This window comes from Oncorhynchus mykiss, chromosome 22, assembly GCF_057628025.1.
Source record: "Oncorhynchus mykiss isolate SJ-2025 chromosome 22, ASM5762802v1, whole genome shotgun sequence".
Classification (NCBI taxonomy): Eukaryota; Metazoa; Chordata; class Actinopteri; order Salmoniformes; family Salmonidae; genus Oncorhynchus; species Oncorhynchus mykiss.
The window spans coordinates 29,850,353-29,868,671 of record NC_143043.1 but is presented as its reverse complement, the minus strand read 5'-3'; the positions used below and the strand labels follow the sequence as shown (position 1 = coordinate 29,868,671).

Genomic DNA, 18,319 nt, shown 5'->3' with positions numbered 1-18,319 from the left:
AGACGAGACAAAGCATCAGGCTTGGTGTTCTTAGAGCCCGGACGATAAGAAATCACGAACTCGAAACGAGCGAAAAACAGCGCCCAACGCGCCTGACGCGCATTAAGTCGTTTGGCAGAACGGATGTACTCAAGGTTCCTATGGTCAGTCCAAACGACAAAAGGAACGGTCGCCCCCTCCAACCACTGTCGCCATTCGCCTAGGGCTAACCGGATGGCGAGCAGTTCGCGGTTACCCACATCATAGTTACGTTCCGACGGCGACAGGCGATGAGAAAAATACGCGCATGGGTGGACCTTGTCGTCAGAGAGGGAGCGCTGAGAAAGGATGGCTCCCACTCCCACCTCTGACGCGTCAACCTCGACAACGAACTGTCTAGAGACGTCAGGTGTAACAAGGATAGGAGCGGATGTAAAACGATTCTTGAGGAGATCAAAAGCTCCCTGGGCGGAAACGGACCACTTAAAGCACGTCTTGACAGAAGTAAGGGCTGTGAGAGGAGCTGCCACCTGACCGAAATTACGGATGAAACGACGATAGAAGTTCGCGAAGCCGAGAAAGCGCTGCAGCTCGACGCGTGACTTAGGGACGGGCCAATCAATGACAGCTTGGACCTTAGCGGGATCCATCTTAATGCCTTCAGCGGAAATAACAGAACCGAGAAATGTGACGGAGGAGGCATGAAAAGTGCACTTCTCAGCCTTCACGAAAAGACAATTCTCTAAAAGGCGCTGGAGGACACGTCGAACGTGCTGAACATGAATCTGGAGTGACGGTGAAAAAATCAGGATATCGTCAAGGTAAACGAAAACAAAGATGTTCAGCATGTCTCTCAGGACATCATTGACTAATGCCTGAAAGACAGCTGGAGCGTTAGCGAGGCCGAAAGGAAGAACCCGGTATTCAAAGTGCCCTAACGGAGTGTTAAACGCCGTCTTCCACTCGTCCCCCTCCCTGATGCGCACGAGATGGTAAGCGTTACGAAGGTCCAACTTAGTGAAAAACCTGGCTCCCTGCAGGATCTCGAAGGCTGAAGACATAAGAGGAAGCGGATAACGATTCTTCACTGTTATGTCATTCAGCCCTCGATAATCTATGCAGGGGCGCAGAGACCCGTCCTTCTTCTTGACAAAAAAAAACCCCGCTCCGGCGGGAGAGGAGGAGGGGACTATGGTACCGGCGTCAAGAGCTACAGACAAATAATCTTCGAGAGCCTTACGTTCGGGAGCCGACAGAGAGTATAGTCTACCCCGGGGGGGGGTGGTTCCCGGAAGGAGATCAATACTACAATCATACGACCGGTGTGGAGGAAGAGAGGTGGCCCTGGACCGACTGAACACCGTGCGCAGATCGTGATATTCCTCCGGCACCCCTGTCAAATCACCAGGCTCCTCCTGTGAAGAAGAGACAGAGGAAACAGGAGGGATAGCAGACATTAAACATTTCACATGACAAGAGACGTTCCAGGAGAGGATAGAATTACTAGACCAATTAATGGAAGGATTATGACAAACTAGCCAGGGATGGCCCAAAACAACAGGTGTAAAAGGTGAACGAAAAATTAAAAAAGAAATGGTTTCACTATGATTACCAGAAACAGTGAGGGTTAAAGGTAGCGTCTCACGCTGAATCCTGGGGAGAGGACTACCATCCAGGGCGAACAAGGCCGTGGGCTCCTTTAACTGTCTGAGAGGAATGTCATGTTCCCGAGCCCAGGTCTCGTCCATAAAACAGCCCTCCGCCCCAGAGTCTATTAAGGCACTGCAGGAAGCTGACGAACCGGTCCAGCGTAGATGGACCGACAAGGTAGTGCAGGATCTTGAAGGAGAGACAGGAGTAGTAGCGCTCACCAGTAGCCCTCCGCTTACTGACGAGCTCTGGCCTTTTACTGGACATGAAGTGGCAAAATGACCAGCGGAACCGCAATAGAGACAGAGGCGGTTGGTGATTCTCCGTTCCCTCTCCTTAGTCGAGATGCGGATACCTCCCAGCTGCATGGGCTCAGCACCCGAGCCGGCAGAGGAAGATGGTAGTGATGCGGAGAGGGAGGCGACGGAGAGCGCGAGCTCCTTTCCACGAGCTCGGTGACGAAGATCAACCCGTCGCTCAATGCGAATAGCGAGTTCAATCAAGGAATCCACGCTGGAAGGAACCTCCCGGGAGAGAATCTCATCCTTTACCTCTGCGCGGAAACCCTCCAGAAGACGAGCGAGCAAGGCCGGCTCGTTCCAGCCACTGGAGACAGCAAGAGTGCGAAACTCAATAGAGTAGTCTGTTATGGATCGATTGCCTTGACATAGGGAAGACAGGGCCCTGGAAGCCTCCTCCCCAAAAACAGATCGATCAAAAACCCGTATCATCTCCTCCTTAAAGTCTTGATACTGGTTAATACACTCAGCCCTTGCCTCCCAGATTGCCGTGCCCCACTCACGAGCCCGTCCAATAAGGAGAGATATGACGTAGGCGACACGAGCAGTGCTCCTGGAGTAAGTGTTGGGCTGGAGAGAAAACACAATATCACACTGGGTGAGGAACGAGCGGCATTCAGTGGGCTCCCCAGAGTAACACGGCGGGTTATTGATTCTGGGCTCCGGAGATTCGAAAGCCCTGGAAGTGGCCGGTGGATCGAGGCGGAGATGGTGAACCTGTTCTGTGAGGTTGGAGACTTGGGTGGCCAGGGTCTCAACGGCATGTCGAGCAGCAGACAATTCCTGCTTGTGTCTGCCTAGCATCGCTCCCTGGATCTCGACGGCTGAGTGGAGAGGATCCGAAGTCGCTGGGTCCATTCTGGGTCGGATTCTTCTGTTATGGTGCGTGAATGAGGACCCAAAAGCGAATTAACAAACAGAGTACTTTAATGACGAACATACGTGGGCTCAGATGGACAGGTAGATTCCGACAGGACAGGACAAGGTTGCAGCACACACGATGATAGTCTGGTTCAGGCATGAGACACACAAACAAACAAACAAGAATCCGACAAGGACAGGAGCAGAAACAGAGAGAGATATAGGGACCTAATCAGAGGGAAAAAGGGAACAGGTGGGGAACGGGGTGAATGGGTAATTAGGAGGAGACAAGGCACAGCTGGGGAAAAGAGGGGGAGAAAAGGTAACATAACAACGACCAGCAGAGGGAGACAGGGTGAAGGGAAAGGACAGAGACAAGACAACATGACACACGCCCCTTAATTTTCACCCTCCCCCCTCTTTGAAGAGTATCTTAAATCATTTTCACGCCCCTTAATTTTCACCCTCCCCCCTCTTTGAAGATTATCTTAAATAATTTTCACGCCCCCCCCCCCCTTTGAGGAGTTTCTTAAATAATTATAATTTTCACCCTCCCCCCTCTTTGAAGAGTATCTTAAATCATTTTCACGCCCCCCTCCTCTTTTCCCACTAGCAGTGATTTTGCTGATAATACTTTGTTGAGGGAAAATGTACTTATTATGATTGTGATATGTTGTTGTAGCATCTAGATGAATGCACTAATTGTAAGTCGCTCTGGATAAGAGCATCTGCTAAATGACTAAAATGGAAATGTAGATTGTTAACTCAGCATCAGTAAATGATTTAGAGTAGGTGAATGGTGAAGTGAGGACCACTGCCCAGTTTGTTCAAACCCACCCCTGCAGGTCAGTTAAATGCTCCCAGAGAGATTAATGAGCCTTAGTCTCAGCCCAGACCTGTTAAACGATCACAGAAAAATGAATGGCTTCAGGGGCCTGGCTGGATGGAGGCAGCTTCCTGATTGCAATTAAACCCGTTACGGCTCTCCACCAACGTTCATGCTGAGTCGCAACGGATCTGGCAGCAAGTTAATGCATTTCGGCCACTGGCTATTCATCACACACACCTCATTTGCAGTCTTCCATGCTCCACTGGGCTGGAGGCAGTCAAAATGTTAGGTGCCTCAAGGGCAGGGTACACACACCTACACAATCATATACATTCAGTACACATGATCCCTGGAGGCCAGGGTATGGGCACATGCTCAGAACCACAAAATACCCTTAAATTCTAATAAAGCTCTGTAAATGAAAAGAGAGGTAAACTGCTGTGTTCATACTCTCAGCAGGGTCATTAATAAGAGGACAAAATCACACACACACACACACACACACACACACACACACACACACACACACACACACACACACACACACACACACACACACAAACACACACGCACACACACACACACACACACACGCACACACACATAAATACACACAGTGCTGTCATTGTTGGGGCTTAAATTACATCCTAAAGCCATCTGCCATCTGTGTAACGTAGCTGGTCTCTGCTCTGCGTGTGTGTGTGTGTGTGTGTGTGTGTGTGTGTGTATCCATGTTGTGTAGTTAGACAGATCTTACAGTATGTCCCACTGTTAGGTTAGGTCCCCCATGGAGCAGATGAGTGTAGTTCACCACAGTCAACCTAACCCGAATGACCTCAGTGAGATGCCAAGTGGGTGGATCAACCTAACCTGAATGACCTTAGTGAGATGCCAGGTGGGTGGATCAACCTAACCTGAATGACCTCAGTGAGATGCCCAATGGATGGATCAACCTAACCTGAATGACCTCAGTGAGATGCCAGGTGGGTGGATTAACCTAACCTGAATGACCTCAGTGAGATGCATCAACCTAACCTGAATGACCTCAGTGAGATGCCAGGTGGGTGGATTAACCTAACCTGAATGACCTCAGTGAGATGCATCAACCTAACCTGAATGACCTCAGTGAGATGCCCAGTGGGTGGAACAACCTAACCTGAAGGACCTCAATGAGATGCCAGGTGGGTGGATCAACCTAACCTGAATGACCTCAGTGAGATGAAAGTGGGTGGATCAACCTAACCAGAATGACCTCAGTGAGATGCCCAGTGGGTGGATCAACCTAACCTGAATGACCTCAGTGAGATGCATCAACCTAACCTGAATGACCTCAGTGAGATGCCCAGTGGGTGGAACAACCTAACCTGAAGGACCTCAATGAGATGCAAGGTGGCTGGATCAACCTAACCTGAAGGACCTCAATGAGATGCCAGGTGGCTGGATCAACCTAACCTGAAGGACCTCAATGAGATGCCAGATGGCTGGATCAACCTAACCTGAATGACCTCAGTGAGATGCCCAGTGGGTGGAACAACCTAACCTGAAGGACCTCAATGAGATGCCAGGTGGGTGGATCAACCTAACCTGAATGACCTCAGTGAGATGAAAGTGGGTGGATCAACCTAACCAGAATGACCTCAGTGAGATGCCAGGTTGATGGGTCAACCTAACCTGAAGGACCTCAGTGAGATGGCCAGTGAATGGATCAACCTAACCTGAATGACCTCAGTGAGATGGCCAGTGAATTTATCAACATAACCTGAATGACCTCAGTGAGATGGCCAGTGAATGGGTCAACCTAACCTGAATGACCTCAGTGAGATGGCCAGTGAATGGATCATCTAACCGGAATGACCTCAGTGAGATGCCAGGTTGATGGGTCAACCTAACCTGAATGACCTCAGTGAGATGGCCAGTGAATGGATCAACCTAACCTGAATGACCTCAGTGAGATGCCAGGTGGATGGGTCAACCTAACCTGAATGACCTCAGTGAGATGGCCAGTGAATGGATCAACCTAACCTGAATGACCTCAGTGAGATGGCCAGTGAATGGATCAACCTAACCTGAATGACTTCAGTGAGATGCCAGGTGGATGGGTCAACCTAACCTGAATGACCTCAGTGAGATGCCAGGTGGATGGGTCAACCTAACCTGAATGACCTCAGTGAGATGCCAGGTGGATGGGTCAACCTAACCTGAATGACCTCAGTGAGATGCCAGGTGGATGGGTCAACCTAACCGGAATGACCTCAGTGAGATGGCCAGTGAATGGATCAACCTAACCTGAATGACTTCAGTGAGATGGCCAGTGAATGGATCAACCTAGCCTGAATGACCTCAGTGAGATGCCAGGTGGATGGGTCAACCTAGCCTGAATGACCTCCGTGAGATGCCTAGTGGGTGGATGCTAGAGGAGCAACTAGATGAAGAGTACATATGACCATGAGCTCCACTTGCCATCTCCACTAACCCAAAGAAACGTCCATAGGTCTTCACTTTCAGTGGCCTTCACTAGAATAAATAAAGAAAATGAATTACAAAATGTTTCTAAAAAGTCACAGAGCACCTGCTTTATCACCATAGGCTAGGTTGTTATGATAGTGTCCACTTGATAAACAATACCATTGTAATGACTAGTTGCAAGATTGTGAATGGGATGGGGGGGTGAGAAAGAGAAATGGTACCCCAGAGGAGTGATGTCAGGCGGGTGGAGGAGTTTGACGGATGTGACAGATAGGAGCCTGGGCTACACCCAGATGACTCACGCCACACAACACACCCATTCACCTGAGACCATTCACAATGTTGACACACATGGATACACTCACAGACACAGATATTCACACCCTTGCATGGACACCGACAGCCACACACATCTGTCTTTTCTTTGCTACGTATGTCTAATCACCCTTACTACATTAACAAGCCTCTCTCTCTACCTCTCTCTCTACCTCTCTATCTCTCTGTGTTTCTCTCTCTTTCTGCAGTGGGGAGAGTGGTTCTGGGAAGACAGAGGCTTGTAAACACATAGTGAGACACCTGGCAGTGAGGTCCAGCCCCAAAGGCTTCTCTCTTGAGCCCAGGATGAATCAAGTGAGTCTGGTTTACTCTGGCCCTGGTTGTCTTAAAAATATGAATCCACTCTTGGAGGACAATGGAAGTTGAATAGAACATGACAGACAGACTAGCTCAGTGGGTGTTCAGTCCACTGTTACAGAGTCCCTGTGGTGTAGTGATTTGAGATATGGATTCACGGACCAAATGATCTGTTTAGCACGCTGGCCTTTACATCAAAACCCCTAGGTTGGTACAGGTCCTTTTATTTCCTTGATAGCCATCGCTAGGTTCTGTACGATGACACAAGCCCATTGTGTTTGTGATTGGCCCATTTGTCCCCGAGAGGAAGCCATAGCATCTAAATGCTGTCGATTCTCTTATTACTCCTCTCACCTTGGACAGTGAGAGGTGCTCAGCGATCGTTTCTGGCCGCGGATTCAAAGCATACTGGTGAGACCCATTGAAGGAGAACATAGAGTACAATGGGACAGGAAATGACCATAGCGACCATTATATGAAAAGCCATTATGATTAGGACATTGTGTGAGAAAGTTTTATATGCAGTGATCAATTGCAACGATACTGTATTAAACCAGTCTTGTCTGGAAGCAGTGGATTAAATGAGCCCTTTAGTAAGAGCAAGGACTACTGTCAGTGCATTCATTCTGACATTTTGTCAGAATTCTAATGGTTTTCTTGTTGTCTAGCATACTAGGGGAGTATTATTACACTGAATGACTGAAGATGAACACTTTCTTGCTATTTGATAGTCCTAGCAGTGCTCCTCATTACAAACCCAACACTTTTTCATTAGACTCTGTTATGACCTTAACAACTCAGAGGTACACATCATTGTTGAACAGGGAGGAGAGAAAAGCTCTTGCTTGGCTATAGTGGAACTGTATCTACACAGATGAAGTCATGTGTTGGTGCTAGATAACATATCTGGGTCAACACTTAGAGAGCACAGAGGGACAGATAGATGAGTGTGTCAATCAGTCAGTGGGGATATATTGTCCCCTGGTGGAGAGAAGTTGTATTGCGACAGTCAGAAGGCATTGCGGCAGGCGGTAATTCAAACTCACGCACCTGCTTCAGAAAACTTCCGTGAATCAAATTACCTAGGTATATTAGTTCACATTAACACAATTGTGTATCTATGAACATGCCATCACCAATGCATGACTTAGCTGTATAAAAATGTATTCTCTAAAAATAATTATGAATATGTCCAACCCAGAAAGTGACAGTGGATATATTGATGGCTGTATTGTACAGTATATTACACTGTCTCTCTATATATTATGTGGTGGCTTGTAGGTGAACTGTATCCTGGAGGCGTTTGGTCATGCCAAGACTCCCATGAATGACAACTCCAGTCGCGTCATCAAACTACTCAGCCTGCAGTACTGTGACAAGAGAAAGACACTACTCAGAGGTACAGACTACTACAACTTTACTCCAGGGGTTGTTCTATAACTAACAAAGGGACTTACTAACTACACTAGTCAATGTCTACTCAGATTAATACACCACTAACTACACCCTCATAGAAAATCACATTATAACTCAACCAAGATAGACCACAGCCTGTCATTTCCAATGGGAACAAGTGAGTCATAGTGGGCAGAACAAGCAAGGAGGTGGGCAGAGCCAAGCATGAGCTGGTGAGATCCTATTGGCCCGTTCTAACATACACATGCATGTTTCTGTTAGGGAACGCCTACTCAGCGAAGTGTGCTTGTGCAATAACTCAATTCACCTTTGCACTCCTTCAAAATAATGTGATTTTTTACAACTTTGGCAAAGGGTAAAATCTACAAACGTTGTAATTGATTCTAGTTTTGGGAACAGAAAACTGTATTGAGATCAAATATTTAATCAAAGACAAAATGAACAGAATTTTGGCCAAAATCAATCTCCTTCCATCTTCTCCCACTGCCGGTTACTGGGCTTCCGCTCACTATCATATTACCATATTTAGTAGTGAGAGGAAACGCCAAGCGGATGATTCACATTTATACATCTTATGAAATATCTGTCTCATTGACAGCATGGGCACAGAAAAGAACAATGTACTCTTTATAATTAAAAGGCAGTTTGATGTATGGCCAACAGGGGGGAGTATAACTCTATGAGTAAACCTGTCAGGCTTCAATCTCTGTCATTCCTACAGAACCACATTGAAATAGATACATTGATTTACTCATATGTAATGGCTGTGTATGAAAGATGAATTTAACTGAAGGACACTCAGGTTTTTTGTTTGATAATTTGGTCTGTGGCCTGGGTTTTAGAATCTTGAGAGTGGTATCTTAATGGATAACTCTGTTAAGATTACAATGTGTGTGTAGGTTTATATAGGTGTTTTTACAGTAGGTGTGTTCCTCTACTACTGGTTACATATGGTTTAAAGTGTATTGACAGAGCATGTGTTATTATGTGGATTACATTTTGTGTGTGTGTGTGTGTGTGTGTGTGTGTGTGTGTGTGTGTGTGTGTGTGTGTGTGTGTGTGTGTGTGTGTGTGTGTGTGTGTGTGTGTGTGTGTTTAGCGCGGATATACACATACATGTTGGAGAAGTCCCGGGTGGTCCACCTGCCTTGTCAGCAACACAACTTCAACATCTTCTACCTGATGGCTGAGGGCCTGTCGCCTGAAGAGAAGAGTGCCCTACACCTCAACAACGTCCTGTCTCACAGGTTTGTACCTCAACAACGTCCTGTCTCACAGGTCTGTACCTCAACAACGTCCTGTCTCACAGGTCTGTACCTCAACAATGTCCTCTCTCACAGGCCTGTACCTCAAAAACATCCTATCTCACAAGTCTGTACCTCAACAATGTCCTGTCTCACAGGTAATAAGGCCATGCAAATTACAGTAATATAGGAAGATATGCTGAGTTTGTAAAATGTTTTAACATTTGGGGAAGGAAACTGGTTCAATCTGGGTGAGAGGCCCCCCTCAGTCACCTGCTAGCAAGAGGAAGAGATGGTGTCTCATGCTGAGTTTGTAAAATGTGTGTGTGTTAGTGTGCGTGTACATGTGCGCGTGTGTGTTGTGGTGTGTGATAGCATCCCTGTCTGATATCCAGTGACCTGGATGCGGGTTTTGAGCCCTGGTATGCACGCTACAGCCTCTGATTTAATGCTGTGACTGCGTGATCAAAAGCCCTCCGACTCTAGCCCATTTGGGGACCCCATCTCTCGCCCCCTCCCCACCCTCGCTTTCTCAGCAGGAGATTGCTGTGACTGGTTACAAATAACTCAGCGTGAGAATACCTGCTCAACCACCATGCTTTAAATGACCTTTTGACATGCTTTCTTGTTTCAGGGTCAAATATTATTTCTTTAGTCCCTCAGTGATATCTAGTCAGTGCAGTATGTCTGTAATGTGTGAACTCTCTCTCTGGTGTTGTTACCTGCTGCTCTTCTCTGTACTGTAGTTGATCATGTCTGTGGTGTATAGTGTGATAGCTGTCTCTCACTGGTCTCTGTCTGTCTCTTCAAGGTACCTGAGTGCAGGTGTTCCCGCAGAAGACTCCCCTCCTGTGGCCTCAGCTTCAACTCAGAGTAGAGACCGTCTCACTGCAATCAAACAGGCCCTCAGAGCTCTGGGCTTCAACAAACTGGTACAGTAACACACTGTGTGTGTGTGTGTGGATGAGTTTGCATGTGTCATTTGCCACACATATGGCTGTGTGTATGTCTATGAGTCTATAGGGTTAGTCGGTACCAGAGGAAGCTGGGGGAGGAGCTATAGGAGGACGGGCTCATTGTATTGGCTGAATGGAATTCATGGAACGGAGTCCAACATGTGGTTTCTACATGTTTGATCTGTTTGATACCGCTCCATTTATTCCATTCCAGCCATTACAATGAGCCTGTCCTCCTATAGCTCCTCCCACCAGTCTCCTCTGGTGGGTATACATACTGTCCCTTGTGAGCAGGGTTGGACATTAAGAACGTCTATTTCTCCAGAGCAATTGGGAACATGAAAAAAAAAATCCGAAGCCCACATGTTTAAGTTGATCGAAATGACAAGAAGGGCTACTAAAGTGTCCTAGTTTTTATTTGACAGATATGTCAGTTTGTTTATACGCTAGATTGTTCTTCAATGTTAGTTTGAGTTTGCTGCAACTGTCTGCTGCTAGGAAGACATAGCAAAGCATGTGCCCAAATTACCACGGTAACTGCCCGTCCCTTAAACGGGGCAGGTGAAAATGTTTCTCACACCTAATGATTGCGCTTGATTGAGCATGGATCACTCCCAAAAACCTTTATTCATTAACTTTTTGTAATTTTTTATAATTAAAACACACAAATATTGTAATTGTTTTCCTAGATTCATCTGTGTGCTTCTACCTTTCTACTTAGGAGCACATCATGTAGCCTTTTTAAAATGTCAGCATAGAGCCCTGAATAAAAAATAAACCGTATCACTCAGCATTTTGTGGCAGGGCAGGCACTTGTTTTTTCTTGATGTTCAGTTGTAGAACAGTTTATATGTTTTAACTATGGATCTAAATGGTTTATTTTAACATACATTGGTTAAAATTTGCAGATCACAAAAATCATAAAAATGAAATGAAGTAATATATCATCTGTTTTTCTTTGTTGTGACGTTGATGTAATTATGGCGAAAACAATATTTTGACTGCCACAGTGGCTGGTAGACCAAAAAGTACATTTTCCACCCTGCTTGTGAGCATGCTTGCCTGTGATGGTCGTGTGAGGTTCTGCATGTTAGTATACTAGCTATATCTACAGACTGTACTGTGCTCTACCTTGTCTGGTGTGTGTACAGAATGAGTGTTCTCATCACATTATCACAGTCTATGTATAGGCTGCAGTCAGCATCTGTCAGCACTGAGTGACCAGAAAGTCAGCTTTTAATCCCTCCCACAGCCAGCAGCTGATAATGTAGGAGGGGGAGGGGAGGGGTGATGGGGGGCAAGAGTGCTTGCAGGCAGAGAGATACACAGGGGAGATTGACCTGGAGAGGAAGGTGGGTGGGGGGGACAGAGTACTTCCTGAGAAGTACATCGTTGCAACACTGTATATACTGTACATAATATGACATTTGTAATGTCTTTATTGTTTTGACATTTCTGCATGTGTAATGTTTACTGTTCATTTTTATTGTTTATTTCACTTTTTGTATATTATCTACCTCACTTGCTTTGGCAATGTCAACACGTTTCCCATGCCAATAAAATTGAGAGAGAGATAGACAGGGGCGATTGACATGGAGAGGGAAGGGGCGATTGACATGGAGAGGGAAGGGGAGAGAGGGGGGATGAGAGAGAGAGTGAGAGAGAGAGACTACCCATCGGTGCCGCCCTATGCTCTCATTGGGAATGACTCATGAAGAACCTCAATCACTCCTTTCTCTCCCACTCTCTTTCTTCTCCTCTCCTACTGTAGGACTCTCTACATTGCATAGAGTGTCAGACAGAGACTAATAACAGCTCCTATAACACACACACATGCAAACTGTCCAGGAGGGTTGAGGGATCAGAGTTGGGTAATGGGGGATACCAGTAAGTGTCCTCTACTCAAGAACAGAGAGAAAGATAGAGAGCGAGAGAACACTGTATAGATACTTAATACGACATTTGTAATGTCTTTGTTCTTTTGGAACTTCTGTGTAATATTTACTGTTCATTTTATTGTTTATTTTTTATTGTTTATTTCACTTTTGTATATTATCTACTTCACTTGCTTTTTAACATATGTTTCCCATGCCAATAAAGCCCCTTGAATTTAATTGAATTGAGAGAGAGGTGGGGGAAGGGTAGAGGCGAAACAGAGGGAGGAGAGATAATGAGGGGATGGGAGGGGAAAGGAGAGGTTAGATAAGGAGTTCGGAGAGAGAGGAGAGGAGAGGTTTAGGGATAAGGGGGAAAGGGGAAATGGGGATTCAGGGGTTTGGAGAACATATTTTAGCTCAAAAGATGGAAGTTGACTCTTTGGGAGAAGACTAGGGGGTAGGGGTTTGGAGTATATGTGTGATTTCACTACTTCATGAGTAAAAACAATAACAACTCCCTTATTCTCTCCCCACCCCACCCCACCTCTCCTCTCCTCAACCTTCTCTCTCTCCTTCTCCCCTCCCCTTCTCCCTCCGCACCCCCACATATCTCTCTCTCTCTCTCTCTCTCTCTTTCTCTCTCTCTCTCTCTCTCTCTCTCTCTCTCTCTCTCTCTCTCTCTCTCTCCATCAGGAGATGGACAGTGTGTTTATGCTGCTGTCAGTGGTGCTGCAAGTTGGGGACCTCAGCTTCATTTCACTGACAGACGTTGAGACCGCCTACCCCTCCAACATGCAGCTGCTTGAGCAAGGTCAGCATCCCCCTGTCATGTAACCTGGGCCAACACTATGCAGTGACACCAGTTTGACAGCAGAGGGAGAGGGGAGAGAGGGGGGAGGGAGGTCGAGCTACGCAGTAGTAATTGTGTCACTATCCATCCTATTGTTCACATCAGCTTTGCTGCAGTCTCCTGCAGTCTCCTCCTTGCACTCTCCTCCCCTCCCCCTTCTCTATCTCTCCTCCCACTCTCTCTCTCTCCCTATTCAATTTCAATTTAAGGGGCTTTATTGGCATGGGAAACACATGTTTACATTGCCAAACCAAGGGAAATAGAAAATAAACAGAAGTGAAATAAAGTGTTGTAACAATATGCAAATAGTTAGAGTACAAAAGGGAAAATAAATAAACATAAATATAGGTTGTATTTTCAATGGTGTTTGTTCTTCACTGGTTGCCCTTTTCTTGTGGCCACAGGTCACAAATCTTGCTGTTGTGATGGCACACTGTGGTATTTCACCCAACAGATATGGGAGTTGCGAAAAATTTGATTTGTTTATTTAATTCTTTGTGAGTCTGTGTAATCAGAGGGAAATGTGTGTCTCTAATATGGTCCTACATTTTGCATGAGGTTAGGAAGTGCAGCTCAGTTTCCACCTCATGTTGTGGGCAGTGTGCACATAGCCTGTCTTCTCTTGAAAGCCAGGTCTGCCTTCAGTGGCCTTTCTCAAAAGCAAGGCTATGCTCGCTGAGTCTGTACATAGTCAAAGATGTCCTTAATATTGGATCAGTCACAGTGGTCAGGTATTCTGTCACTGTATACTCACTGTTTCGGGCCAAATAGGATTCTAGTTGTCTCAGTTTTTTTGTAAATTCTTTCGAATGTGCCAAGTAATTATATTTTTGATTTCTCATGATTTAAAGAGGGGTCTAATTTTGTTGCTGTCCTGGGGCTCTGTGGGTTCTGTGTTTGTGAACAGACCCCCAGGAACAGCTTGTTAGGGGGCTCTTTTCCAGGTTCATTTCTTTGTTGGTGATGGCTTCCTTTTAGGTGGTTGTAGAATTTAACGGCCTTTTCTGGATTTTGATAATTAGCGTGTATCAGCCTAATTCTGCTCTGTATGCATTATTTGGTGTTTTACATTGTACTCAGAGGATATTTTTTTCAGAATTCTACATGCAGAGTCTCAATTTGGTGTTTGCCCCATTTTGTGATTTCTTGGTTGGTGAGCGGACCCCAGACCTCACAACCGTAAAGGGAAATGGGTTCTATAACTGATTCAAGTATTTTTAGCCAGATCCTAATTGGTATGTCGAATTTTATGTTCCTTTTTGATGGCATAGAAGGCCTTTCTTGCCTTGACTCTCAGATCGTTCACAGCTTTGTTGAAATTACTTGTGGTGCTGATGTTTAGGCCGAGGTATGTCATTTTTTGTGTGCTATAAGTCAACGATGTCTAGATGGAATTTGTATTTGTGGTCATGCCAATTTAACCTTTTGTAACACCATTATTTTTGTCTTACTGAGATTTACTGTCAGGGCCCAGGTCTGACAGTATCTGTGCAGAAGATCTAGGTGCTGCTGTAGGCCCTCCTTGGTTGGGGACAGAAGCACCAGATCATCAGCAAACAGTAGACATTTGACTTCAGGATCTATTAGGGTGAGGCCGGGTGCTGCAGACTGTTCTAGTGCACTCGCCAATTCGTTGACATATATGTTGAAGAGGGTGGAGCTTAAGCTGCATCCCTGTCTCACTCCCTAGCCCTGTGGAAAGAAATCTGTGTGTTTTTTGCCAATTTTAACTACACACTTGTTGTTTGTGTACATGGATTATATAATGTTGTATGTTTTCCCCCAACACCACTTTCTATCAATCTGCATAGCAGGGCCTCATGCCAAATTGAGTCTGAAGCTTTTTTTAAATCAACAAAGCATGAGAAGCCTTTGTTTTGCTTTGTTTGTTTGTCAAATAGAGTGTGCAGGGTGAATACATGGTCTGTCGTACGGTAATTTGGTAAAAAGCATGTTTGACATTTAGGTACGTTGTTTTTGCTGAGGAAATGTACGTGTCTGCTGTTTATTGATAATGCAAGGTTGGTTGCTGTTGACGCATATCCCACGGTAGTTATTGGGGTCAAATGTGTCTTTACTTTTGTGGATTGGGGTGATCAGTCCCTGGTTACAAATATTGGGAATATGCCAGAGCTGAGGATGATGTTAAAGAGTTAAATTATAGCTAATTGGAATTTGTGGTCTTTATATTTTATCATTTAATTTCGGATACCATATTCCCCACAGGCCTTTTTTGGTAGAGAGTTGGTATTTTGGCCTGTAGTTCATTCAATGTAATTTGAGAATCCAATGAGTTCTGGTAGTCTTTAATAGTTGATTCTAAGATTTGTATTTGATCATGTATATGTTTTTTCTGTTTGTTCTTTGTTATAGAGCCAAAAAGATTGGGGAAGGGGTTTATCCATACATCTTCGTTTTGGATAGATAACTCTTTGTATTGTTGTTTGTTTTGAGTTTTCCAATTTTCAAAGAAGAGATTCAATTCTATGGATTCTTTCATTACATTGAGTGGATTTCTGACGTGCTGTTCCTTCTTTTTACATGGGTTATTTCTGTATTGTTTTCGTGATTCACCATAGTGAAGGCATAGACTTAGGTTTTCTGGTTCTATGTTTTTGGTTGGATAGGTTTCTCAATTTCTTGCTTAGGTTTTTATTCTTCAACAAATCATTTGTCATTGTTTATAATTTTCTTAGGTTGTCTTCTTGAAATTTTGAGATTTGATAGGGAAGCGGAGAGGTCAAATATACTGTTTAGGTTTTCTACTGCCAAGTTTACACCTTCACTATTACAGTGAAACATTTTGTCCAGGAAACTGTCTAGAGGGATTGAATTTGTTGTGGCCTAATAGTTTTTTGGAAGATTTCCACACTTTTCTCCCATCTATAGCATTTCTTAATATTATTTACAGTGCCTTGCGAAAGTATTCGGCCACCTTGAACTTTGCGACCTTTTGCCACATTTCAGGCTTCAAACATAAAGATATTAAACTGTATTTTTTTGTGAAGAATCAACAACAAGTGGGACACAATCATGAAGTGGAACGACATTTATTGGATATTTCAAACTTTTTTAACAAATCAAAAACTGAAAAATTGGGCGTGCAAAATTATTCAGCCCCTTTACTTTCAGTGAAGCAAACTCTCTCCAGAAGTTCAGTGAGGATCTCTGAATGATCCAATGTTGACCTAAATGACTAATGATGATAAATACAATCCACCTATGTGTAATCAAGTCTCCGTATAAATGCACCTGCACTGTGATAGTCTCAGAGGTCCGTTAAAAGCGCAGAGAGCATCATGAAGAACAAGGAACACACCAGGCAGGTCCGAGATACTGTTGTGAAGAAGTTTAAAGCCGGATTTGGATACAAAAAGATTTCCCAAGCTTTAAACATCCCAAGGAGCACTGTGCAAGCGATAATATTGAAATGGAAGGAGTATCAGACCACTGCAAATCTACCAAGACCTGGCCGTCCCTCTAAACTTTCAGCTCATACAAGGAGAAGACTGATCAGAGATGCAGCCAAGAGGCCCATGATCACTCTGGATGAACTGCAGAGATCTACAGCTGAGGTGGGAGACTCTGTCCATAGGACAACAATCAGTCGTATATTGCACAAATCTGGCCTTTATGGAAGAGTGGCAAGAAGAAAGCCATTTCTTAAAGATATCCATAAAAAGTGTCGTTTAAAGTTTGCCACAAGCCACCTGGGAGACACACCAAACATGTGGAAGAAGGTGCTCTGGTCAGATGAAACCAAAATTGCACTTTTTGGCAACAATGCAAAACATTATGTTTGGCGTAAAAGCAACACACCATCCCCACTATCAAACATGGTGGTGGCAGCATCATGGTTTGGGCCTGCTTTTCTTCAGCAGGGACAGGGAAGATGGTTAAAATTGATGGGAAGATGGATGGAGCCAAATACAGGACCATTCTGGAAGAAAACCTGATGGATTCTGCAAAAGACCTGAGACTGGGACAGAGATTTGTCTTCCAACAAGACAATGATCCAAAACATAAAGCAAAATCTACAATGGAATGGTTCAAAAATAAACATATCCAGGTGTTAGAATGGCCAAGTCAAAGTCCAGACCTGAATCTAATCGAGAATCTGTGGAAAGAACTGAAAACTGCTGTTCACAAATGCTCTACATCCAACCTCACTGAGCTCGAGCTGTTTTGCAAGGAGGAATGGGAAAAAATGTCAGTCTCTCGATGTGCAAAACTGATAGAGACATACCCCAAGCGACTTACAGCTGTAATCGCAGCAAAAGATGGCGCTACAAAGTATTAACTTAAGGGGGCTGAATAATTTTGCACGCCCAATTTTTCAGTTTTTGATTTGTTAAAAAAGTTTGAAATATCCAATAAATGTCGTTCCACTTCATGATTGTGTCCCACTTGTTGTTGATTCTTCACAAAAAAATACAGTTTTATATCTTTATGTTTGAAGCCTGAAATGTGGCAAAAGGTCGCAAAGTTCAAGGGGGCCGAATACTTTCGCAAGGCACTGTAGTTCCTTCACCTTTTATGCTTCATGATTGAGTATAGCTCTGTTCAAGTAGAGTGTTATTTTGTAGGGGTGTCAGTGAACTGACTGTAAATGCTCTAAGAGACTCTGGGTTGAGGTCAGTGATAAAGTAGTCTACATTTCTTCTACCAAGAGATGAGCTATAGGTGTGCCGTAGGAGGAGTCCCCTCGAAGCCTACCATTGACAATGTACATACCCAGCGCCCGACAGAGCTGCGTGAGTTGTGAACTGCTTTTGTTGGTTATGTTGTCATAATTTTGTCTAGGGGGTCATATGGGGGAGGGAACGCTGTCTCCTCCAGGTGGGTGTTTGTCCGTCTGTGTGCTGAGGATGTCAGGTTCTTGTCCAGTTCTGGCATTTAGGTCGCCACAGAGTATGTACATGTCACTGGGCCTGGAAATTGTTGATCTAGCCCTCTAGGATGGAGAGGCTGTCATCGTTAAAGTATGGGGATTTTATTTGGGGGATATAGGTAGCACACACAAGGAAATATTTCTATGTTGAGATCATTTCCTTATTACTTTCTAGCCAGATGTAAAATGTTCCTGTTTTGACTCATTTAATAGAGTGGGTTAAGGCTGCTCTCTACCAAATTAGCATACCCCCTGAGTTTCTTCCCTGTTTCACACCTGGTAGTTTGGTGGATGGGACTAGCAGCTCTGTAACCTAGAGGGAAACCAGTGGGTCCATCTCCTTTATACCATGTGTCTTGTAGGATGAC

General features: G+C 44.8%; 1 protein-coding gene across 8 annotated transcripts in view; it reads left to right on the top strand.

Annotated features, from left to right (window-relative positions):
- LOC110502073 (unconventional myosin-XVI) overlaps positions 1-18,319 on the top strand; it is a 236,116-nt gene that overhangs the window by 138,065 nt on the left and 79,732 nt on the right. For 7 of the 8 annotated variants that reach the window (XM_036958970.2, XM_036958966.2, XM_036958972.2 and 4 more), the window contains exons 14-18: positions 6,609-6,714; positions 7,999-8,116; positions 9,233-9,380; positions 10,189-10,309; positions 12,904-13,021. In XM_036958970.2, the coding sequence (XP_036814865.1) occupies positions 6,609-6,714; positions 7,999-8,116; positions 9,233-9,380; positions 10,189-10,309; positions 12,904-13,021 (611 nt within the window). Of the gene's footprint in view, positions 1-6,608; positions 6,715-7,998; positions 8,117-9,232; positions 9,443-10,188; positions 10,310-12,903; positions 13,022-18,319 lie in introns of all 8 variants that reach the window. The other variant, XM_090215803.1, reaches the window with a different exon arrangement.